Source organism: Protomyctophum parallelum, assembly GCF_964188405.1.
Source record: "Protomyctophum parallelum genome assembly, chromosome: 9".
Taxonomy (NCBI): Eukaryota; Metazoa; Chordata; class Actinopteri; order Myctophiformes; family Myctophidae; genus Protomyctophum; species Protomyctophum parallelum.
In genome coordinates this window covers 29,374,328-29,399,789 of record NC_139706.1, presented here as the reverse complement: position 1 = coordinate 29,399,789, position 25,462 = coordinate 29,374,328, and the positions used below count along the sequence as shown (strand labels likewise).

Here is a 25,462-nt window from a genome sequence, read left to right as displayed (position 1 = left end):
TGTACGGTGATAAGAGCGCCGCTCACTTCACACAGGTGTGACTTATAACTTATACGATTGTTTATACTAGGAAATTCACACTGGTGTACCCCCTTCTTGTTTGTTTATTCAGTACACTGGGTGCTGTCGTAAGAAAATCTGGTGTGCTGCGCCCCGGGTGTGGTGACTGAGTGCCCGCACTGACTGACCCTATTCAGAAGTTGGGGTTGTTCAGTATATGAGTGTGTCAGGTGTCTCGAGCACTCAGCTAGCAATGCAAGCATTTAGTACATCACCATAATTTACCTTGGCCCTTGTTTTTACTTGTTAAAACAACCATTTTGAACTGGTCGTTCGTAAATAAACCACACTCGGTGCGTTGTGACATGACCGCCCAGCACACTAAAAATAAACAGAGCACATTCCTGCTGCGAATATCCGAACGCACCCTAGTCTCCATTGTACAGCATCTTGTAACATTGCTTCGAAAGGTGCTTTATAAATAATATGTACACTCACCAGTGTCTCTTTCTTGTCATGTAGAGTCAGACGTAAACCAATCCAGTGACTTTGATTGGTGCAGGGCTGAGCATGGATCAGATTGTAAATACTGCATCCTTAACCATAAATTAAATTCATTATTTCAATGGACTTGTTTGATGGCCTTCCTGCCCTGGCATTTGGTCTTTGTGCCCTCAAAAAATGGACACCAAAGGCCAAGTGGTCTTGCTCCTAAAATGACTAAATTCCAGGCCTTCCCAGGAGAAAATAATCTGATGCAAGTTTATTTATTCAACAAGGTAAAAACATTGAACTTCATACAATGTTCATCGGATATGGATAACCAAAAAAAGCATATTCCCTGCAAGTGAAAACAATTATCCAAATAATTAAGAACCAATGAGGAGAAAGGGTGTGTGTGTGCGTGTGTGTGTGTGCGCACACACACGCATGCATGTGCAGAATATGTGGCAACCCTGGTTTGTTTTGGTTTGCGCACGGATGTTATTTTTGTTGCTTTAGCACAGTAGCTAGGGCAAAGGCTGCAGTTGCTGAAAGTGAAGAAAACACTAGCCAAAAAGTGAAGACTTGTCGCCAAAAGGGGAAGTCATCTCGCCCCGGGCCGAATGGCCTTCTGCTTGGGCCGAGTGGACTTGACTTTTTGGCAAGTCGCCAAGACCACTCGCCCAGACCACTCGCCAAGGGCGAGTGGTCTTGCTACCCATGTGAATGTGTGTTGTTAGGATCAGTGCAGTGTCTGCATTCTCCACCATGTGTCAGGGTTCAGAACTCAAATGGCCGTTTGGACTACAGTCAGTGAGTTCATGTTGTGCACATCGGGGAAGGATGACGACGACCGAGCAGTACTACGACCTCCAAATGGAGGTATTAAGTTAATTTGATCTTGAAGACATAGACAAGCATCCACTTTTTTGGAAGGAAATTCTGTGAGTGGTGTTGCCAGCACTTCAGCAGCAGCAGATAGCTTATGTCTGGATGCTGAATCCAACACCAAGTTCTCAGTCTGGGTTTCATTCTTCGATTATGTCTGGATGCTGAATCCAACACCAAGTTCTCAGTCTGGGTTTCATTCTTCGAGATTTAATGAGAACATTCATGATCTGCTGGAACAAGTTCCCAGTGGAATCAGCAGGACAACGGTTCTGCAGCTGTCTCAGGATAAACAGGGAAACTCCTTTGTCACAGATCTGTGTTGGGTGCAGGTGAACACTTCAGAGGAAGCCTACAGGGTAATGAAAGGAACCAGAGTATCTCTGCCACCAGACTCAACCATATGTCCAGCAGGAGCCACAGCATCTTCAACATTTACAGGATTTTCTCTGCACCCTCCTCCTCAGCCAAGCATCCCTCAAGAATATCATAGAAGCCTTGCTGGTCAGGAGGTCTGTAGACAGTGCCAACTATTACTGATTTAGCATTTCTGAAAATTAATTCAACCCACACAGTTTCAATTTCATCATGCTGCAAGTCAGTACGGGTAATGAATTCAGTATCTTAGTGGATATACATGCAAACACCAACCCATTCCGGTTTCTATCATTTCTGACTATGGAGTAGTTCTCAATTTCAATATCAACGTCCCCGATTGATTCATCTAGTTTGGTCTCAGAAAAACACAAAATGTTTGCCTTGCCGTTAAGGAATAAAGATTTATTAGATTGCATAAAGATTGAGGCCATCATCACACTATAATATGAACACAGCAATGACAGCATTGAGATGTGTGTGGCTTTATCTACAAACTGTACGCATGGAAACTTTGGAGCAAAACATTGGAGAGGGAGGCCACATCTTCTTCATGTGGAGCTAATATCCAAACAGTCTGTAGGCTTACATTAGAATTGAACACACTCACTATGGCAGGTTGCTTCAAGCAACTTGAAGCAAGTACCCCTCCCTCGATGCAGTCTACAGATGGGCCAGGGTCATCAGGTACGATACAGGTCATCAGGGTCAACCATTGAGCTAGGGATCGACTAGGAAACCATAATATCACTAGCAGGTGGAGTGGAAGACTCCCCCAACTTTGACTCCCTGGCCAACCAAGTTGTTGTATTCAACAACAGCCTTTTCTGTCTGTAGAACTCTGATCTCCACCCCTTTCTGCTTCACAAAATCCAGGGTGGAGGAAGGCACCTGGGACAAGGAGAGGACAGCGATGATAAGAGGTGGTGGAAGTTTGTTAAAATAACAAACACCAATGAGGGCAGGTCTTGACAGTGATACGGAGTACAGAGATAAAATATAACGTATGAGTTATTTTTGGTGAGTTACACCATCGTGCGACAAATAAATTAGGCATAAGTGCAAAGTCAAAACTTACAGTATAAGATAAGTAAACCAAACAAACACCTGAATTCCACACCTCTTCATGACTACCCCAATGGATACTGATAAGGGCTGGGTTCCCCAAACACAGGTGTAAGACTTGTAATGCTGCACATGCTCAGATGCCCTCTAGGCCGCACACAGAAGCCTGTGAACATAGACATTTCGTGCATAGATGTGCCACGCAATGTTAGGCCTCAGGTCTACCATTCTGAAATGTAATTTAATAATATTTGGACTGCTGGACAGCAGGCCCTCTTTACTCTTAAAATAAATATATATATATATACACACACACACACACACACACACACACACACATACATACAGTATACATAAATATATACATTATATTTTGAATATTTTTAAGAGTAAAGAGAGCCTACTGTCAGCTGTCCAGCAGTCCAAATATTATTAAATTAAATTTCAGAATGGTAGACCTGAGGCCTACAATACCAGGCCTCAGGCCTGAGGCTTGAGACCTACCATTGCATGGCACATCTATGCACGAAATGTCTATGTTCACAGGCTTCTGTGTGCGGCCTAGAGGGCATCTGAGCATGTGCAGCACTACAAGTCCTACACCATATGAGTTTGGGAAACCCAGCCATTTGTCATTAACCAATTTGGGGTCGATTCTTTACGCAATGTCCCGCCCCATATTTGAATACTGGGCCCCGAATCTGGTTGGCTCGCCATCGTTTTAGCCGTGAAGTCCTCCCACAATTGAGAGGGATCAGACTTAATCTGCCTGGGACAATATGCATTGCAAAGGCAGATAAAAGCTGGTTACGCAGGGCTAGGTCGATTTGGGCATGTCAAAATATTTTCTAAATTTATTTTTTTAAATAACAGATCTACTAATGCACATGTCATGAGCTTGTAGAGCTTGTAGAGCTATTTTCGCTGTGCAACACCATCATAAAACAAAATATAAAATAGGGTTTAAAAGGTAAATAAGGCTGCTGGAACCAGCACCTTAATTCTCGAATTAAGCAGCCCCAGTACCTTGTTCTATCGTACGGTCATGGAAAGCCTGGTCAGATTTGGCATCACAGTTTGTTTAGGTAATCTCTCTGTGCAACTGAGGTCTAAATTGTTCAGATTGGTGCAAACTGCAGATCATAGGGGTAAGACAACTCCCCTCTCTGCAGTCTATTTATGAGCAGGCTACATTAAAACAGGCCCAAATTTTTTTCAGTGATGTTACCCATGTTTTAAATGGAGAGTTTATACTTCTTTTTTTTTTAATTGTTTGTACCAGCGTCAACTAAATGCTGAACAAGGCTCTGAAGCAGCAGTGACTGTAAGAGGTTAGAATATTCACACTGTGTGTGCACTTGTGTAATGTTGTGTCTCCCTCTGTTATGTATTTTTTTTGTCACTGATGTTTTGTGTGTGGCTGCAGCAGGGGTGAAAGCCCAAGACAAATTTCCCTTGTGGACAATAGCGTTTACCTTGACCATGAACAAATATTCCACGTTGCTATAGGCCTACCTGTAGAGCTTCACTCATGCCTCTGCCGATGACTAATAGATGGATGCCCTTCCTCAGAACCTCCTCTAGATCAGCTGGTTGTACTCCTGGGTGATGCTGCAGCAGAAGAGTTAACATATCGAAACAACACAATGAATTTATTTACACATTGTCACCGTTCTCTAAATAAAATACATTTTATGTTACCAAATGTTCTGGCTATCACACTATTGAAATAATGGACATTCATTTTGGATCACAGCTCTCCAGAAATGTCTCGTTTCCCTGACGTCGTTTTAACAGCGGGCGAGCATCGGGCGACACATTGCCTAATCACCCGATATTGGGCGAAAAGATGAATATTTTCATCTTTTCTGCCCACTTTTCGATTATCGGCCGTTCGCCTGCTATCGGCGGTAGTCGCCGGGTCCCATAGACAAATAATGCACTTCCGGAAAATTCATCTGGCTGTCGCCTGCTGTTAAAACGTACTGTTAGATCACATGATGTTGTTCCCTGGGGAGGTGTATAAAAAAAGTTCTGCTCTTACAAATCCAACCCAAGTTGTGCAGAAAGAACACATTTGTTGTTGTTGATTTGACAAAAAAAATATATATAGATTTTTCCACCTGTCTTTGTGATATATCAAAATCTAAAACAAATCTCTATAAAGCTGTATTAAATTAACAATTAGAATTTGCACAAAGATTATATCACACTTTGCTCAGTGCTGAATAGGTTGGCCATCCTGGTCTACAGCCCTACATCGACTGATCCCCAGTGGCAGGTCCCCCTTCTTATATATAGGCTAGCCCCCCCCCCCCCCCCCCCCCCCCCCCACTGGACCATACCAACCCTAATTGATTCCACAATTATAACAGCACCATGTCCAGAGACAATACTTTAACAATTGTATAATTCACATTTAAATCATTACACATTATCCACAATTCACATAACCCACATATTTATAATCAGAGTTCTCTCTCACACACACACACAAAACACTGATGGCATGTCCCCTACCCAAACCCACAGTTGGTAGGTGCAGCTCTGTACAATCAGTCAGAGCCACCAATCAGTAATCAAGCAAGCGCCACACAATATACAGAAGTCAAAATAAGAAATATCACTCTGCAACACAAATAATAACTCCAACTTTAACCCTGTGTTGAATTCAGTCTCAGTGGCAGGCTGAACACAACAGCCACAGATTATATGGACATAGAATTTAATCCAAATAAGTGTAAAGTAAGGACTCGATAAAGAAGACCCAGTCTTGCCACTCACATTAGTCCCTGTCTCTCTCCAGTCCCAAGCACTGCTGCCTCCAGGCCACACCTTACAGTCCTTGTAGGTGGAGGAACATCCCTTCACCTTCATGTGACCCCAGGAGAGAGACGTGATCTCTGGTGAGGACATGGTGTACACTTACTGCTGGAAGGGAAGGATAAGGAGCAGAAAAGTACATATTTTACGCTTAACAAACACTTTCATAATTTCAATGATTTTCCCATAATCTTATACAGCAGCTATACTGGTATATATATTGGTCTCTCAAGACAAACGTTCAATGGATTGGGAAAATACTGTATCCTACGTTAATTATTCTACAAGCATGGGTAACCAGAGTGAATCACTTCATAGATAAGGAATTTATTTTGACATTTGGTGCTGTAACACAAAGATGTTTAACAACCCATCACACAACTACTGACAAGGAAATGTTCATACAGGCCTGACAATAGTGCAACATTGTGTTTTTTCATCCTCTTTACTTGAATTATACTTTTTCCTTAGCTCTGCTATTTTCAGCATGCGACTCATAAAACAAAGTAGGCCTATAAATCAGACATTACATTTACATACGTAGAAGAGCATGCATGCAGATTTACTGCAATGCCTTTGATTAAAGATGTCAGCGTTTACCTGTAACTTTTTGTTGTAGAAGGATGAATTTTAACGTTTGTATTGGTGAATTTTGATTCATTGGTTGATTTTATTTGGTGACATAAAAACAGAGCACCAAAGCATAAGCATAAGCACCGACATATAAGTTGAGGCATTTCTGATACTTCCGTGACTGTGGAGAGCGAAGGTCCGTTTCTCAGTGGATTTACCATCTATGAAGGTTGTAGAAAACATGGTAATACATCAAATACATAAAAATAGTCATCATGAATCATACTTCATAGTCTTCTACCTGATGACGACTCACTGAATCTTCATCTTGAAAGGACAAACTACCGGTACCTTACATATTGCCAGCTCCATTACGACCTGTTAGAGCAGGGGTCCCCAAACTTCTTTGGCCCAGGTACCCCTTGGGGAGGGGAGACATTTTTCATGTATCCACTCATCCTCGCAACACTGATAAGCATATTTACAACCTTACATTTAGATGCCATTGGAACTATGTATTCAAACTTTTCAATCAAAGTCACAACACATTTTCACAACATTTATTTAAGATGCCATCTTAGAATATACGTAGACCTATTTGACAGTGCAGAAACAGCCATAAGCTGGTCACAGTCACTCAGCCTCTGCAGTACTCTAACTGAAAGTGAATGCATGGAGTCTGTTTCATTTCTATCCAAAAGCCCTTGAATGATAGAATATGAGTAAGGATTACTGTGATTGTGGTAAACTCACATATCACACATGCCATAATACACTGGCAAAAAAATAATCTGAGTGATTTTGCAGACCCGACAATGTTGAAAAATTGACCTTTCAGAGCTGATAATTGTTTAAATCATTTATGGATTCCTCAGCCCCATAAGTAATAGAAAACAAGCTCTACACATCACTGGATGATTTTTGATGAATTGAACAATGTGGACCCTGTTGTAAACAAGTGTAATGCTTAATTGGGTCGTCCACTCACAGTTAACAGTCTTTGTATTGAGTTTGTGCTTGAAATGTACTGTAATTCTACAAACTGTTAATAAATATTTCAATCAATCAATCAAAAAACTGGAGGGCAGAGGCCAAACCATTGAAAAGTTAATTTGTGTCATAGCTGGTGGTACTGTAGCTGTAGCCATTTTGGGCTCCGCCAAATTTAGCTCACATTTTTTGCGGAACGGACCTTCGCTCTCCACGGTCACGGAAGTATAAGAAATGCTCCAACTAATACAGTCATTGTATCACCGAGAATGAAAACAAAACACAATATTTATTATTTCCATTGTGGTCCAAGCTTCAACAAAAAAACACAGCATAACAAACGCCAACACATCAGACATACAGTATATATACATAGGAAACTACAGTATATACGCTAATGATGGGCAGTCAAAGCAATTTTACACATTTAACCTATAAATGTGCAGTCAACGCATTTAACCTACCGGTATTTTAAATTAAGTGATAGTGATATGTACCTACACTATAGTAAATAAAGTTGACATACCATTGTGCTATTGTTCGTTTAAAACACAGTTTTTTATATATAGAAGAGGTCTCTCTAATCCTACTGTAAATCAAATTAGTCAAATCATATACAAGCATAGTATAGCATGATGATTAGCAGAAATGGAAATTCTAAAGATATTTTAAAATATATTTTCGTGAATGGAAATGAAATGACAAACAGATGATGAGCACATATAGTTAGGCAAGATGGACAATGTATTGCATATAATTTAAACTGTATAAGGCAAGCAACACTGAAAGATCTATAATGGTACTACAGCTACAAGAGGAAGAGCTGTGCAACAGACAAATATGGAGGCATGGTTAGTTATGCTTATGGCATAAACTCTAGAATTTATTTGAACAGCATCAATGGTGAATTACCAGTGCAGTACTAAACTCCTGACATTCTGCATGTATGCTGGATTGGTATTGTATTTGTAGTTAAAGTCATGGATCCCCTGGCAGATTTTGTAGACCTACTTATTTTCCTAAACTGTAGACGTCCTGACCTACACCCTACAAATGTTTGTCTTGAAACATAAATTGGTCCTGCCAAATGTTGTGTTATTCATAGCTGAATTTGGCTAGCTAGTTAGCTGGGAGATATTGTAGCTACTGAAGCTACACTGTGGCTAAACGAGATTTCTATGGAAAACTTATGTTTCTATTATAGGTCAAGCTAAAATATATGAAAAGGTAATGGGATATGATCATGTTGTTAGTTTAATTGCCTATAGGGAGATTCTGGGAGAATTAATAAAACAAGAAAGATATGGCCGCTTACCCCCTTGCTTAAGTTGCTGTCAACAGAGGTAAACAGAAGCCACACTCCAAACTTCTGCTTCCTACTTTTAAAAAGGGACTCAGAGCGTCGCAGTCCCCTGAGTCCCGCCCCGTTCATTTCCCTCATAGACTTTTCAGAAAGTATTTATTTAAAGACGTTTACGCCGCGGACAAAGTCAACTCTTGTCGTGACAAATCATGACAACAAACACAATGTTTAGTCACACAAATAACAGTTAAGTACGCATATCTTTTCAATAAGACATTAACATTTTTTTTTTTACAAACTTAGGGGGTGCACCGTTCCTGGAGATACTGCAATACCAGGTCGATGCGTGGAGTGGACGGAGCAAGCCCCTATTCCATCTCCCAGTTCCAAAAATCAATTTAATATATGGTCCCCGGGTAGGGGACGTATCAGATATTAAACTGATAAGAACAGATACTACACTTGATCTTAGCCAAAAGGCCGAGAAGCGATGCCGATGTGCCTCTCGAGAAAGTGAAGGCATTCTCGGCAATACCAGGCATTTTCATGGTTTCTTTTGGACACAAAATAACTTATTTTTAATAAACAAATACGTCAAAAATAACGTCGACTAGTCTGTAGCTATATGCCGTTATGCCATAATACGGTAAATAAACTGGTTTAACCGTTCAGAGATTTTATCAAAAGGCTGATTCATGGTTCTTCGTCGTACGACGGCGTCGCACACCAAGAACAATTGATCTACAAGCTCACAACGTGTCGCGTCGATCACGCGTTATGAGCTTGTAGATCGGGTGTTATCATAGGGCGTTATGCTTAGGCAGGCATATCAGCGCATCCTGATGACGCGTGTTCACCGTCAACCAATACAAATGTGGCAGAACTATATTATCAAAATCTCTTTTTACATCGATGGAGATAATTTGTACTTCAATTAAAAAGCGTTTGTGTGAACACTGAACACATAATGAACATTAGACTATGGTTATTTAAAAGAATGGCGAAGTAACAGACAAACATCCGATTCAAAACATATAATTTCTGATGCACTCTAGTGGACAACCAAAACAACTGCATCGTTACAGGTCCTCTGAATCTACACTTGTCTTATTATAAGTGCATGCTTTTCCTACTCATTCTATTTTAATTTAGGAATGGAGGACCCTGATGTAAACAAGTGCTTTTCTTAATATGTCCTCATGCATGCATGCATGCATGCAGTAGCAGTTTTTTAATTGACCTGTACCCATTCTACAAACTGTGAATAATTATATTTCTTGAATTATTTCCTTTGTGGCGTCACAAATTGTTGTAAACAAGTTGTAACAACAGGTCAAGTAAAACAGACACATTCTTCAAAGTCCAGTCCCATAACCATTAAGGTTGAGGTTATATTCACAAAGCATACTAGTGCATTTTACTAAGGGATTAGTTACTATATACCAGACCCTATGCTACTGTGTGTGCTCTTATCATCGTACATCATGACGTAGCATGTCGATATGACGTAAATTCTCCATTCTTTGCCAATGGGAATAAAAAAAACTTTGTGAACATACATTAAAAGCTGGATATAGCGACCCTCAAAAAATAATGGAGCTGAGAACTTTTCCTTTGGTCCACCCATTCCTGGGAGATGAGAGAATGGTCCAGTGAAAAAAAAAAAGAAAAAGCCCATTGTGGGTGTATGGGATTTTTCTCTTTCACTCACTAAACGTGGGTGAAAACACCTGCCTGTAGAAAAAAACTGATGTGGGCAGGGAAACAAACCGGTACTGACCCACCTCAGACATCAGCAACATTATGAAAATTACAAAAATATAATTGTCCTGGTGAATATCACCCATGTTTAGTGTTCTAGGGTTAAGGTGACAAAAATAAAGACTTGAAAGGCACAGATTCAATCCCCATAACATCCATGTGTCCTGTTAACGTGCTCTTGTTCGAGTCTCAAACCATCTCTGCTTGACAATAACAGCACAACAGTAGCAGCATTAAAAGTAGGGGTTTCAGAGAATAATCAAATATTCGACAAAACAACTAATTCAACACTGTACAAAGTCGAGTATTTCCTGATATTATTTTAATTGCAATTAGTTTAAATACTGGCAATATATCTACAGCAGATATGCAGCTGTGAACTCTGGTGTTGGGTAATTATCCTAATCAATGAATTGTTGATTGTTGTCAAATGATTTCAGACTGTATGTGACGAGGCTAAGGTCCTTCACTCAACGCCGGAGGGGCGCTAAAACAGCAGCACTCATGCATGAAAGATGAAAAGGGAGAAAATACATGACATGAGAAATGCTAAGAATTGCTTGTTTTTACTAGAGAAAAGGTGGCGATCCGAGCACTGAAAAATGTTTAAAAATAAGGAGAGGGTGGATAAAAATCAAGGTACTTATTTTAGAAATGTAAAAAAGCTTTTTTACATTCTAAATAATGTACTTGATTTTTCTAACAAATGGTTTTTATCCACCGAATTTTTGAGTGCTCGGATCACCATCTTTTCTCTAGTATTCCAGTCCCACTGATCTTTGAAGCACCACTGCACCAGTCTACTCAAATTTCCAACTTTTATCCATCAAGCACCTGGTTGATTCTCTGTGTGAAATTGCTTGTTTTTACTGGATGAAAAAAAGAATCCGATATCACCCACATATTTGCTATTTGAATACTTAAGTCAAATACGAAAAATCACACCTGTGTGAAGTGAGGGGCGCTCTTATCATCGTACATCATCATAATTTGTTCAGACACACATGACGTAAATTCTCCATTCATTGTCAATGGAAAATGACAATTTGTGTAAGACAAAAATAGCCGATTTGCTTGTGGAATGGGAATTTAATGTTTGTGTAATGACGAAAATCTACACAAATAACTGAATATAGGAATCAGTATATTATACATGATTTCTGAAAGCCCTAATTAGAAGAGATTCACAGTTTGTCAATGAACCTTTCCAACAGGGAAATTAGTCTCTGCCTGGAATCCTGACTGTCTGCATCCAGTTCTCCTCCGGTATCATCAGGCTTTTCTTTTGGGAAGGCCTCTTTCTGGTTGATGACCTCGAGACGCTCTCTCTCCAGAAGAGCTCGGTCTCTCTCCATTAAAGCCCGGTCTCTCTCTAGAACGGCTCGGTCTCGCTCCAGAGCAGCACGGCACCTTTCTACAGCAGCCCTGTGTTTGTCCAGTGAGGCCCTCTCTCGTTCTATAGCTTCCATCTGCTGTCTGAGCAGCTCTCTCTCTCTCTTCAAGACCAACCTATCTCGGTCTAACTGCAAATGCTCTCTCTCCAGTAACCGTCTCTCTCGCTCCAGCTCCACTATCCATCTGTCCGGTTCTTCGACCTCCATCGTCATGTCTCTCTCCGTGTTCACTGATGTCCGATCATCGAGCTGAACAGAAGGGTTCTTTTGACCGGTTCCATCAATGTCACATTCTATGGTTGCATAGAGTACAGTACCTACGTTAACTGAACTATTGGATACTTCAGTGGTGTAGCGCAAAGTAGGAGGTTTAGAGCATGTATCCACAGTCTCTCCACCCTCCTGCTTTAAGGCTTGTAGTAGTTCGACTGCAGCCTCATCCTCCTGCTTAAAGGATCGTACAAGTTCCACTGCAGCTGCATCAAGTTGTACTGCAGCTGCATCAAGTTCTACTGAACCATCTGCTGTTTGTCCAGAGAGGGCAACTTTATCTAACCCTGGGATAATCCTGCTGGATCCAACAATTCCACCTGTATTCGATTCCTGTAGCTCATCATGGGCAAATAGGGAGGGGTTGAGGACACAGGCAGAACTGACCAGGTGACCGGTCATGGCCTTGTCCATGAGATGGAACCAGCGCCACGAGTTAGCTTTGCTCTCTGTCCCGGACAGAGGGTTCTTCAGTTCCTGAAAAGAACACAGTAGAGGTTAAGATCATGTTTTATTTAGTTCCTACAGTTAATAGATACTATTATATATATTGCAAATGAAGCTGCTACAGCAGCTTTTAATCATTTTATAAGACCTATAGGTATAGGATCTATAAATGTTAATAATATAGATTGAGATGTTACTGAATAACTTAATGTGTTTATATATTTAGAATTTACAGAGTCATTTTCATTACAGTAACCCCTAGAATACCGCCAAGACTAAACATCACAGGCCCGGACAGCTGGGCTGCTAATCTAGCCCGACAGTGTGTTGCACCACACGGGTTCGAATCCCAATCCAGACTCCAGACTCTCTCTCTCACCATTTCCTGTCAGTCTACTGTACACTAGAAAAAGAAAATAAATCTCACAGAAATCTTACCCTGTACTTATCTTTAATATTTTCCCATTTCTTCTTCAGCTGTAAGGGTGTCACCTTCCCCTGGAGTCCCATCTCCTGTCTGATTGCACTGAAGATTAATAGAGTCTGTTTAGTTTAGTGCCTTTAAGTGTCTCTGTCTCACATGATCTTTCATGTGGTTGTATAGCTCTTCTCCAATAACTTTGTCCCAAACTATTTTGCAACTCAGAGAAACATGCCAAGAATAATGCCAATATCATACGCCTATTATTGTTTTGGACATGCTGTCCATGGAAGTGTAACTTCCATCAATGACACGTTTTGTAGATGCTACATTTTAATCCATAGTAAAGTAAAGCATCATGTACAGTATCCATACTAATACTTTAATTAATAAACAATAACATACTAGAATGTGGGCTATGTGGCATTAGTGCATACTAAATAAAGATAAAGATTGGTATGTGCACAGTGTTACATAGTAACTAGGTATTGCGTATGTAGTACACTAAAGTATAGTAGCTAGCTGTATTTACGTAGTAGTACATACTAAACTAGAACTGCACTGTCGAGTGCCTACTTGCGCAAGTAACAAGTGTCATTCACATTTCACCTCCATGCACGTAGAGCAGAGTTCCGCTTCCCGGTGAAGAGGCCATTGTTGGTCGCACGCAGCTTGATCAGGAGTGTGATGTCTTTATCTGTCACTAGAAGAACAATAACATGATATCGATGTTAGTGGGGTGACTGTAGCTTTGTATTAATGCCGCATTAATTTCATTTGACAGAAACAGATAGCCACCCACGTTTGTAATGTGCCATCTTTATCTTTTCACCTTTCCAACCTAGAACCTAGTTAGTACCATACTCTAAGGTTAGTACAGTACCTAAGGCTAAGGCTAATGGTACAACGAAAGTGGTGTCCTATTGCATTTTGTTCCATCAGGCAGCCAATCACTGCGCGTCCCCTAGCGGAACAAGGAAGTGACCTCGAGCCGGAGCCGGTCCAATGACATCGATCAGAGCAGAGATTTCAGTCCATGTAGTGTCGCGCCTCGCGGGAGTGACTTTACACCGCTTTGCGAGGAATAAACGGCACCAAATGGGTTCTTCCTTTACGAGGACACGCTGTTGACACGTACGATATCGGTCCGTTGCTGCCCGATCACCGACATGTCCGGAGAGAGCAGCTGTCAGGTAGGAAACCATCCCTCAATGCAAACGCCGCATTGAGCGCTGCAGACGGTGGGCGCCATGTTGGCCTGTAGATAGCGCTCATTGGCTTATCGGTGCGACTGTCCCGCCCACTCTACGCTGCAATTGGACAATATTTGACGAACTGTCAAAACGTGGGAATGGCATGAAGCAGAAATATGCGCCGTGTAGATTGAATGAATATTAGTGGTTTATTAAATTAACTGGCCAGTGGTCAACTTGTCGTCAGTTTAGATCAACTTGCATGGTCCCATGGCAGAGATTGCCATTTGCCACTGACAACCTTGGATCAAGAAAGAGTCAAAATAGACTATCAAAGATGTAGTCTGTGATCGATTCTGACATTTGCGTAGGCTATCATAGACACCAAAGTGAAAGTCAGACTTGATAAAATATAAAGTCTAATGCAGTGGACAATAGTGTGTCCGATGTTGACAACTTGACAATAGAAAATCACATGGTCTTCCTAGTCATGACTCATGACGTTGCTGTCCACCACCCTGAATCAACCTGTTGTATTTGGTGGGGATATGGCATAAGATTAGTGCTTTTGTAACACCTGCTATGCATTACATGTCTATGCATTATAAACAGCTTATAACACGTTTGGATTATGGTACACCTTCCCTGACTTCTTGAGATTCTAACTAATTCTGTGGAAGTTCTTGACTTCCTAACTGCTGTCTACTACATTGATGCATCATCTTAGGTCAATGTGTCATTGAGTGAACTTTACTCAACTAGTCTCTCAAGACAGACTGCAGTTGACTTGCGTCAAAGAGGGCGCTGTCTTTCATTTGTTTTACAATTTGCCAATGAGTTCCCAGATTGATCAACTAGTGGTCATGATTACGGGTGGTCCATGTCTGTCTGTCTGTCTCTGTCTCTGTCTCTGTCTCTGTCTCTCTCTCTCTCTCTCTCTCTCTCTCTCTCTCTCTCTCTCTCTCTCTCTCTCTCTCTCTCTCTCTCTCTCTCTCTCTCTCTCTCTCTATCTCTTTCTCTATCTCTATCTCTATCTCTCTCTCTAGTCTCTTCTTGGCTGTTAGTGGAGTCTCATGTCATTTTCTGTCTAGAACCTGACAATGATCTGATCCTCTTTTGTAGTTGTTAAGCTTTCAGTACTATGTCAATAATAAAATATAAAACGACGAACAATCATTTGATCTAGAAAGAACTACACACATCAAATGCTGCAACTTATCAATCAATGGCACTGCCAAAATTGCCAAATATAAAACCAATCCAGAACACAAAGTAAAATTATATTTTATTATTGACATTTTTACAAACAAATAAATAGGCTAGTTACAATAGCTAAGCTGCCCACTTAAGCACCCTGACCACACCCAGCACAATGACATTATAGCACCGAATTGGCGAATTGAAGCATAATCCTCCTCAAAGGACCAGTGATAATGAGGATAATGTATTTAATTCCTCTGGCCTCCAATACCAAGTTACTGAGTTTCTACCAAATAAAATCTTTTTCCTACTGAATGCATGAGCAAGGACCACCTGTGTTGTCACGGAAACGGTTAGTGGCAATTGAATTGAATGTCAGGCCACGACGTCACGTCACCCTATAAAGTACAGCGCAGAAGATGAATCATTGCAGTTTCTAGAGATTGAGATAGAGAGAGCAGAAGAGAGAATTACCTTCAGTGTTCCAGATACCCAGTCAGAGGCGTCACATAAAGACTCGGACTAACTAACTGCACCAGCGCCAAGGGAAGACTGACGAAGTGAACCAGTTCGGAGATCAATATAAAGATACATAATCATAATATACATAATCACATAAAAAGGAGACTTGCGCCTACAACGCAAGCTTTACATAAAAAGGGGTACTCGTCTACACTGTGAGCTCCACCCCACCAGAGACGATATCCAGGGATTCGTCTCACATCTAAAATCTTTTATTTTAGATGTGATATGTTGTTTCGTTCATCAGAAGTTCTAACATTCCCCCAGCCTCACACCAGTAAAAAGAACCTCCCATGGTGCCCCTCCCTTATAACGGATTCTGAGTATCAGCACACTTATCTTTTTGAGCCAGAGATTTCTTGGAGGGTGGAGCTTCTGAAGGGAGATGCATGGTTTAAAAAGACTACTGTACAATTCCCTTATCTATGAGCTATATGACCTCACCAAGACGTAGCAGTCATTCAGAGCCACTGTGACACACACAATAGCCCACACAGTGCAGACAGAGTGCAAGGATACGGTAGTAGACAACTATGGAAGTAGGAATGTACATTAGGGTAAGATCATTAGTGCATTATTGTTTAGCCTCATGTAAACTGGTTAAGTGGTAAAAGATAGGCCTAGATATGAATGTGCTGGATTGGAGGGTGGTTGGGTCAACAAACAAGGAAACTCCTGTTATTGAAGAATTCTAAATGAATGACCTTTCTCCCCCAACAGGATGACAACGGCAAAGTTATCAGAGTCATTCGGATTGGAACACGCAAGAGTCAGGTATGGCCAATCAAATTATGTTTTTAATTAACTGTTAACCACTTGAGCCCCAGCATCAGAACATTTTCAGCGAAGATATTTGGTGTGTAGAGGGAAAAAGGGCACACCAAAATGACCAAATACAGTTGCAACTTACTTATTTACTCAGAATAGAGGACTTAAATGTTTAATGCTGATGATCTGAAGCACTCTTCATCCGTTTCTTTACATACAGCACAAGAGTTTGAGATAGTAGTCCTGCTGCTTCTCAGACAAATGGTGTCTGTCTAGGTCTAGTGGTTAGAGCTGATTATGGACTAATTATCAAACATGCAATGACTATGAAAATATTAAATTAAATGTACTTAAGTTAATGTGCTACTTAAGGATAACATGAAATGACATAGTATAACAGGGAAGGATTATGTTATTTTGCTCCAGTTGGCTCGCATCCAGACAGACTCTGTTGCTGCCAAGTTGAAAGAACTGTACCCAGATGTCCAATTGGAAATAGGTGAGATGATGTGTACCAGCTTTTCTTTCTCTGGGGATATTAGGGGTACAGCACTTAATCAAACAAATCAATGTAATCGTTAATTGATAATGTAAATACAATAATAATTTATTCCTATTTAGGCATGTCATTATAGGTGTTAATACATAAAAAAGAAAATCCAAAATAGTGATTGGTAAATGACAGTAGTTACTGTTAGTTACTGTTATGCATATACATGTTGACAATTAAATCCTTTATTTCAGTTGGCATGACAACAACAGGAGATAGAATCCTTGACACAGCTTTATCGAAGGTGAGCTTTATTCATGTTACATGGTGTATCTAATTCATGTTTTATAGGTTAGATTTCTTTTTTTAAACGGCGGGAGCAGGATTAGATCCCAAGGCGCTGGGATAACGCCAAGGATAAAATGTCGTATTGCATGGGTTTTGGAGTTATTTAAAGCGGGGATCGCTCATTTCGGAAATTAAATAGGCCTAATACTGTACATTAAAGAGGTTATTCCAATCACGTGTGCGTGTGTGCTCGACTGCTCGTGCACGTGACGTAGCGCTTCACTAATTAAAAAATCCACAGTACACTACTGGGGAAAGTAACTGACTGCTATCTACCTGGGGTGCAAGACGGTTCTAGTCTATCATAATACTGTAATGCAGAAATTCTGTTTTTGATTACAGATTGGAGAGAAGAGTTTGTTCACCAAAGAGCTGGAGAATGCTCTAGAGAAGAATGAGTAAGTGGGTTCATAATATATCTTCTTCCCAAAAGGACTTTCAAACTAGGAAGGGTATGGCCTGGTCAGCCTGCAATGACATGCATAAGATCTGGTCATCCCAGCTTAGTAAGATGTTAAAAGTAAAAATATTTAGGACGACCGTTAAGCCGATTCTATGGCTCCGAGACATGGACACTTTAAAATAAACTAGAGAAACGGTTGGATGGCACTTACACCCACCTTCTAATGAGAGCGCAAAATCTGTCTTGGAAGAGCCACCCATCGACTAATCTAATATACGGCAACCTTCCCGTGTTTCTTCACTAGTCCGATCCAGAAGAACACAGTTTGCCGGCCACTGCTACAGAGCTGACAATGAGGTTCTTCTCTGGAGTCCTGCCTCAAAGTAGAACTTTGTGTATAGGTTATTTCTCTCAGTATCTTTCTCCTTGTCCGTTTAGCATCAAACAAAAGTGCACATTTCCGCCTTGATGTTGCGCTAGCTCCCGTGTCAAGTTCTTCAGAGTCTGTGACCCTTTGAACATCTCATGACCTTCTTTTGGTAGCTGACCCACTAGTTGTGACCCACACAGTACTCCTCTTTGTCTCACAGAGTGGATCTGGTTGTGCACTCTTTGAAAGACCTGCCCACCACACTTCCTCCAGGATTCACCATTGGGGCAGTGCTGAAGTAAGCCCCACACACACACAAACACACACACACACACACACACACACACACACACAAGCGTCTCTATTTAAGACAGTACAATGATATAGTATAGTAGATATATTCAGTTTGATTGTAAGGGAATGTGTACTAACTCAACACGGGGTAACTGCTCTAATGGAAATTGTATGTGTCACCTACATCACTGCTTCCAGACGAGAAAACCCCCATGATGCCGTAGTCCTACACCCACAGAATGCAGGCAAAACCCTCGACACGCTCCCCCAAAACAGGTATGGGATGAGAGAGAGACTGTATATTTTTGTAAATGTTACAACAAACTGACATGTTGAGCCATACAACACAGTATGGCAGCCCCCTATAGTACCCCCCTTCACATTCAGTACATCCTGTGATCTTTTGTGGCCAGATGTAATTACCTGGAGTCTAGTAGGATTATAGTAAAAGAAAAACACAAACTATACAATTGTGTACATGTTCAAATGCAACCCCCCCCCCCCCCCCACCCTTGTCAAAAATAGCTAAAATCGCTAAAACGAAAGAATCTGTAAGGTAAAACACCTGTGAAGGAAGTCGGAAAAGGCCCGGAAGTAGGAAGAGTTATTTCCAAAATAACGGAAGGGGCCAATCAGAGGCGCATGCCTTCAAGATTCCGCTTGACTGCTAATGAAGCACCTATATGTCTTTAATATCTATTGTGCACAGAGCCTATTGCTCAGATCAGAGTGTGGATGGCTGATGTTCCTGATATTTGTCCTTGCAGTGTGATAGGTACCAGTTCATTACGACGTGCTGCTCAGTTGAAGAGAAGGTTTCCCCACTTGGACTTCAAAGATATTGTATCCTTTTTTGTGTCAATAACAAAATGAACATTTCAATACAGATGTTGACAGACAATTATTGAGGAGCGATAATGCTTAATTAATATAAGGCAGATCTAAATATAATTTCTTGTAGTATTTCATTGTGATTATGATAATACTACAATACACATGACCTCGTCTAGGACGGTGGCCACAACTGTCATGGAGATTTTTTGTTTTGCCTTAACTTGCCTCTTAAGCGTGGGAACCTGAACACCCGTCTGAAGAAACTGGATGAAAAGGAGGACTATGCTGCCATCGTCCTGGCTGCTGCTGGGCTCAAGAGGATGGGCTGGGAGGACCGGATTAGCCAGGTACCCTCTAGAAAACCCTTGTTAGACTTTACTATTGAAGTATACCTAGAAGTTCTCATATCAGTCTTGTCTCTCTAGTCCTATGTTGAGGTCTTCTTATATATTGCACAAGTGCTTCAACAAAAGTACTAAAAATGTTTATTTGCACTGGTAGATCCTGGAACCTGAAGACTGCATGTATGCTGTGGGACAGGTGTGTATAACTGAGTATTCTGTTCGTTATACTCATCAAGCGGTTATAAGGGTATTGTGTGACAGAAGCAAAGGACAATCCACATTTGCATTGCAATAATCAACATCAATTTCTGTGTGTGTGTGTGTGTGTGTGTGTGTGTGTGTGTGTGTGTGTGTGTGTGTGTGTGTGTGTGTGTGTGTGTGTGTGTGTGTGTGTGTGTGTGTGTGTGTGTGTGTGTGTGTGTGTGTGTGTGTGTGTGTGTGTGTGTGTGTGCGTGCATTCAGGGAGCTCTGGCGATAGAGGTTCGAGCCGTAGACACAGACATCCTGGAGATGGTTTCTGTCCTCCATCACAGAGACACTGTGCTGCGCTGCATCGCAGAGAGAGCATTCTTAAGATCACTGGTAAAACAAACACACACACACCCTTTCACACCTTTCACCTGTTAGAAAAGATAGTGACAATAATGAAGGCAGTCAAGGTGATTAACCCATTTAGGCCTGACGTCGAGAAAAGAAAAAAAGAATTTCGCTCTGAAAGAATATATTCAAAGATTTGTGCCACATTTTTACAATCTTTTAAAAATAGCAGACATATGAGCTTGTAGATCTGCTATTTTTCAATATAACACAATGCATAGTTAAAACACCAAAAGGGGTTCCCGTCCGGCTGCACTATGTAACTTTCCTCTACCCTGGATTTGAACCCGGTTTCCTGCGCGAGTCCAGATTCCTGCCTGCTTGCTCAGGGGATGAATTGAATCTTGACCATCAGTTCAAAATTCGTGTCAGATCCTGTCTAATTGAGACACAATCTAAATGAAATAGAAGAGCCGAGAGACAATATACAACCAAGTTATGTTGTATTAACATACTCTACCATACAGATTTCATTCATTCAAAAAAGTTACGTTGTGCCGCTTTAAATTTGAGCCTTTAGGGTTTAGGTTTCATATGATTGTTGTTATTGCTGAAATTAGGGTATTGCCAGTCTCACGTGGTTGAGATGGTACAGTATTTGATTTATTAGTGTGTATGTAAACAGTGTGACTCATGTTTTAGGAGGGAGGCTGCAGTGTTCCAGTTGCTGTAAACACTGAAGTTAAAGACTCACAGGTGAGTTTTAATTATATAAATAATAATAACACAGTCCAAGGATAAAGTGTGGGTTAAGAACACATCTACATTACCTGTGAACCTGTAAGGGGTGCATTTTAATTCCTAAATGTTATACAGTATGTGCCGTGTCAAATTCCTAGTACCTCCAGTTGTAATTGTACTGTGAGTGAATGCTGCAGGTGTAAGAGTGTTTTAATTCTACTGTGAATGACCGTTGCAGGTGTGATGGTGTTATCACAATTTACAATTTAGGCATTTAGCAGACGCTCTTAATCCAGAGCGACTTACATTAAGCAGGAACAAAAAGCATGGGAATACATCACAAAAAAGCATTTATCATGAAACATGCGTAAGCTAAGAAAGTAACAGTGGAATATCTATATTATGAGACTATACATATAAACTATATATCTATACTACTATGCTATACATATGTACTATGTTATTTGTGTGTGATTTGTGCAGCTTTACCTGACGGGGGCGGTATACAGCCTGGATGGTTCAGACAGCCTGAAGGACACGATGCAGACCAGTGTAACGGACTGTGATAAGGTGACTAGTGATAAATGTAGTGTTCAATGTACTAGCTAGTGTAATGGACTGTGATAAGGTGACTAGTGATAAGTGTAGTGTTCAATGTACTAGTGTAATAGACTGTGATATGGCACCTGCACCCCCAACATCCGTACCCATGTTAAAAACCTTGGCATAATTATCGACGGCTCTTTTTATTTTATTTTGAGCACCTCTTATCTTGTCTTATTATATCCATATGTACCCCCTTGATATTGATGTACTGATTTTATTTGATTGTATCACTGTTGCTATATGTTTTTTGACTTGTACAGCACTTTTCGTTTTTAAATGTGCTTTATAAATAAAGTTTGATTTGATAAGGTGACTAGTGATAAGTGTAGTGTTCAATGTACTAACTAGTGTAATAGTCTGTGATAAGAGTAGTGTTCAATGTACTAACTAGTGTAATGTACTGTGACAAGGTGACTAGTACAGGATGTATTTGTCATGTCTCCACAATGACAGCTTTGTTTTACTAGTGAAGAACTCCTTACTATGAACAAATTCATATTTATTTTGAACATTCCAAAAGAGAATATAAAATACAGTCACAATAATAATGTAAAAAAAAGAAAAAATAAGCAAAATACACTTGCACAATAATAATAATAATAATTCATTTTTTTTTTTTTTTATTGTTTGAAAAGGAGTAGGAATGAAGTCTATGCTTATCTGGTCCTACCCCTATATTCTTTTATAATTTCTTACTCAAGTACATTTTGAATTCCAGACTTTCACTTGTAATGGAGTATTTCTACATTGCACTATTGACACTATCTCCAGCCCTTACTGAATGTCATGTGTCCTGTGTGCTAGCCCTCGGAGGATGCAGACGAGCTGATCCAGCACGTGGGCATCACCGCCTGCAAGGTGTCCAATCCAGCACAGGACAGCGCAGAAAGTCTGGGCATAGACCTGGCTAATCTACTGCTGAGCAAAGGAGCCAAGGAGATCCTGACCGTGGCCAGGCAGCTGAATGATGCCAGATAATGTCTGTATGAGGAGTGTGTGGGTGGGTGGGGGGGGGGGGGGGGGGGGTTGAAAAGGATTCCAAGTATTACATACAGAGAGTCATGTTCGGCACTTATATATATATAATATTATTCATTCTTTATTATGACTTTTATTAGGCAGAATGGCCTGGGAGTTTGTGTGACTATCCTGTAACAGAAAATGTGCAGGTTCAGTGCCTGCTGCAGCCATATATCGTATCCAAGTGTCCTTTAGCACGGCATTCTGCCCCCAGCTTTTCCGTAACCACCGTTATTAAAGCTACAATCTGTACGTTTTTATGTACGTTTTCTCTCTCGACGAAGATGGGTCATTGCACAGCTGCCTGAACTACAATAAAGATGGCACTGTCTGCTTCAAATAACTCTATTGACATCGTCAACCATTAGCAGTGTTGAAATCTATCATAACATGGAATAAAGGTAGACCACTTCCAGCCACTACAGATGTGCTATACAGATACTACAGATATTGTATTAGATACTGTATGGTTACAGATTGGCTAAATGACATTGTACTCACTAATAATTTGTGGATTGTAGCTTTTTTTCAACAATAATTTCAAGATTACAGTAAATTCAAGGCAATCCTGGTATACATCTTCAGGATAAAGGTGCCAACTAAACCCCCAGAGTTTCCTTGAGCATAAAAATGGAAATTCACAACCAGCTTCAATACTAGAGAAGCACTAACCCCAAACACTCTGCAAAATGCCATTGGAATTTACTGAGGTCTTTTACCAAAGATATGATTTCTGGATCTCAGTTGATTCCACTATGATGAAAATCCACTTCATTTGCTTGTACATAGATATATTATAGGCAAGTTATAATAAAAAAGGTTCTGTGTTTGGTCCACAGTCCTCCTGTCATTGGGGTGGCCTCCTGTCTCTAACATCAGATTATTTTTAATTTCCTATTCCTATATATAATGTACTAGCTACCTCTTTTACCAACAATAATTATTATATCCATTACATCAATTTTACTTGACTTGGCCTATAGTGCCTTTTGTACTCCCAAAATGTTCCTTGGTACACATAACAATCTTTACTGTTGATTCTTGGACAGTAGAGATTGAAGCTTGGGGTATAGCAGTAGAGGCCATTTATTAAGCAATTTAACATTTATGTGATAAACATTTACACATTTCTTGGTGAGAACTAAATACAACCTGCATTCAAGCCATATTTCTGTTTTAGACTAGCCAACAGTTTGATGTTAACCTTCATTTTCTGCAGTTGTGGTTTAGTCAACACAGTGCAGGTCTGGCAATGTTTATATATGTGTAGTTTTTTTAATACCTCCATTTCCACTACTGAAAGTATACTCCTAAAAACTGCATAATGAATAATGTCCACAAAAACTGGAGTGAACAGAATAACTTCCTAAACAATTGAATTCTTACAAATTCAGTAGAACAGCAGTTGAACAGAAGCTTATTCAAAGTCAGTAGCTGTTAAGACCTCTTTGCTGTATCTTGTTGGTATCGCTTTCAAAATGTGACATCCGTATGAAGTTAATATCTTTAATTAATCAAGTAAACACAATTGTAACTGTCATATTTTCCTTAAAGGTTGGTCATGTCTGTGTTTCTTAACTGGAATAATCTCTGCTTTCTGTGCACTCTCTATCACAGCTATTATATATGTCACTGTACAGTTTAATGAGGCAGTTTTTGTATTTCATTATAGCCTATATGTATGTTTTGGTCACCGCCAGGCTAAAGGCATGGGGAGAGAATACGGTATGTTTTTCACCCCATCCCTCCGTCCATCTGTCCTGTCTGTGTGTGTACACTGTACAGCTAATCTGCCAATCTGTGCACACACACTCCCTGGATGCCAATTCTGAACATCTGCCCCAAATCTTCCAGAACGGCCTGTTATAGAGCCACCATGAGGCTGATTTTCATATCCATACATCACGCAAAGTTTGCAGGATTGGTCCGTTTTGAACAAAATGAACACTGCGATTTCCATGAAATGTTGCATGCACATTCCCACTAGTCTGAGGGTGCTAATGTGTAAAAACATTTTCATGTGATCAATACGGAGCTGTTTGATTTTTCATATTCGATCCTGATTGGCTAAGATTGTCATCTAATGTTTGCACAACTGGTCTATTTAGAACAAAATGCCGCAAATCATGAACTCAGCCTTTTGTTTTGCAACTTTAATTTACTTTAATATAAATTGTTTTTTCTCAGTACTCAAATTGCCAACAATCAGCTAAAATGAAAAATGTTCATATGCAATCGCAAAGCATCTTGGCTTTTTTATTTTGTGAAATATGTCAAATAAAACATATTATGAAATGTCAATGCTATGTGATACTTTGTACTTTGCGTTGCCCTACTTAAAATTGTCTTTTATTCAGGAGATTGTGGTTTCACAACCGTTTGTGTTAAGGTTAAAAAAGTGCATAGATAATCCTTTTTTTGTCCCTAATCCAAACAATTTGCATTATACATAAACATTGTAAAACTGCCCAGATATCATGCAATACCATTGCTGTCAGGCTGAAACCTTGAGTCCATATTTCATCTTTCTTAATGTTTTTTCTTAAATTGCCGTATTACCACTTTGTGCCAGGCGAAAGTAGCCTAAATAACCGATCTACAAGCTCACAATGCGTGACGTGTGGCATAAGGAAGTGAAAGTTCAAGTGGTTACATTTATCTGTGGATCTTTATAAACCAATATATTAATCAGTGTGTCACTAGAACGACATTGGAACACAGGTTATTCTTTTTCCATTTCCTGAAAAGTAAAAGTTATGGACAAATGTTTCCACCTGATATCAACGATATCAAACATTTTATATGGAGGACTGTTTTGATCGAGTACAGTTTTAGTTGTCCACAGATGACCTCTCCAGAGGACTCAACATGTGGCTGTTGAGAAGGTAACCTGTCAAATGCTTTGACCGGAGGAAAGTATATTAATATTTTGCCAAGTGACAGCACATTTCTGAAATTGCAAAAATATGTTTTCCCCAAAAAGAATCACACTCGTGTGA

The 25,462-nt window shown here is 40.2% G+C and overlaps 3 protein-coding genes across 9 annotated transcripts in view; 1 reads left to right on the top strand and 2 right to left on the bottom strand.

Moving 5' to 3' along the window:
• Window positions 1-2,136: 2,136 nt before the first annotated feature.
• The window catches only part of LOC310864798 (mth938 domain-containing protein-like), a 42,780-nt gene continuing 19,454 nt past the window's right edge, over window positions 2,137-25,462 (bottom strand). Inside the window, exons 2-5 of one of the 3 annotated variants that reach the window (XM_083773580.1) lie at window positions 8,513-8,556; window positions 5,596-5,742; window positions 4,327-4,422; window positions 2,137-2,637 (exon numbers count right to left, since the gene is read on the bottom strand). In XM_083773580.1, the coding sequence (XP_083629706.1) occupies window positions 2,497-2,637; window positions 4,327-4,422; window positions 5,596-5,727 (369 nt within the window). In that variant the 5' untranslated portion in view covers window positions 5,728-5,742; window positions 8,513-8,556 and the 3' untranslated portion in view covers window positions 2,137-2,496. Of the gene's footprint in view, window positions 2,638-4,326; window positions 4,423-5,595; window positions 5,743-8,512; window positions 8,557-8,799; window positions 9,125-25,462 lie in introns of those variants that run through there. The other 2 variants (XM_083773581.1, XM_083773582.1) reach the window with 2 other exon arrangements.
• On the bottom strand, window positions 11,413-13,812 carry LOC310864986 (uncharacterized protein). 4 transcript variants are annotated; one of them, XM_083773907.1, is made up of 4 exons: window positions 13,677-13,812; window positions 13,396-13,490; window positions 12,811-12,898; window positions 11,413-12,402 (listed from the first exon to the last, which is right to left on the bottom strand). In XM_083773907.1, the coding sequence occupies exons 2-4, from the start codon at window positions 13,446-13,448 to the stop codon at window positions 11,446-11,448; spliced, it is 1,098 nt and encodes a 365-aa protein (XP_083630033.1). In that variant the 5' UTR covers window positions 13,449-13,490; window positions 13,677-13,812; the 3' UTR covers window positions 11,413-11,445. The 4 variants fall into 4 exon arrangements, with proteins under 4 accessions (XP_083630033.1, XP_083630032.1, XP_083630034.1 ...); XM_083773906.1 differs by having other exon boundaries at window positions 13,396-13,496; window positions 13,596-13,722; XM_083773908.1 differs by having other exon boundaries at window positions 12,811-12,915; window positions 13,403-13,496; window positions 13,596-13,722.
• On the top strand, window positions 13,825-24,764 carry LOC310864989 (porphobilinogen deaminase-like). 2 transcript variants are annotated; one of them, XM_083773913.1, is made up of 14 exons: window positions 13,825-13,986; window positions 16,429-16,482; window positions 16,903-16,975; window positions 17,221-17,270; window positions 17,657-17,712; window positions 18,308-18,385; window positions 18,580-18,657; window positions 19,149-19,224; window positions 19,449-19,562; window positions 19,717-19,755; window positions 20,022-20,141; window positions 20,799-20,852; window positions 21,321-21,407; window positions 22,248-24,764. In XM_083773913.1, exons 1-14 carry the CDS (start codon window positions 13,963-13,965, stop codon window positions 22,419-22,421), a joined length of 1,077 nt encoding a protein of 358 aa, XP_083630039.1. In that variant the 5' UTR covers window positions 13,825-13,962; the 3' UTR covers window positions 22,422-24,764. The 2 variants fall into 2 exon arrangements, with proteins under 2 accessions (XP_083630039.1, XP_083630038.1); XM_083773912.1 differs by lacking the exon at window positions 13,825-13,986 and adding an exon at window positions 16,154-16,265.

Coding starts and splice junctions, on each gene's coding strand:
- LOC310864986 (XM_083773905.1), bottom strand. Junction 12,899..13,402: donor TCTGCTCTACGTGCATGGAG/GTGAAATGTGAA, acceptor ATTAATCTTCAG/TGCAATCAGACAGGAGATGG. Junction 12,403..12,810: donor ATATTAAAGATAAGTACAGG/GTAAGATTTCTG, acceptor TGTTCTTTTCAG/GAACTGAAGAACCCTCTGTC.
- LOC310864989 (XM_083773913.1), top strand. CDS start 13,963: ATGTCCGGAGAGAGCAGCTGTCAG. Junction 16,976..17,220: donor AGATGTCCAATTGGAAATAG/GTGAGATGATGT, acceptor CCTTTATTTCAG/TTGGCATGACAACAACAGGA. Junction 19,225..19,448: donor ACTTGGACTTCAAAGATATT/GTATCCTTTTTT, acceptor TTGCCTCTTAAG/CGTGGGAACCTGAACACCCG.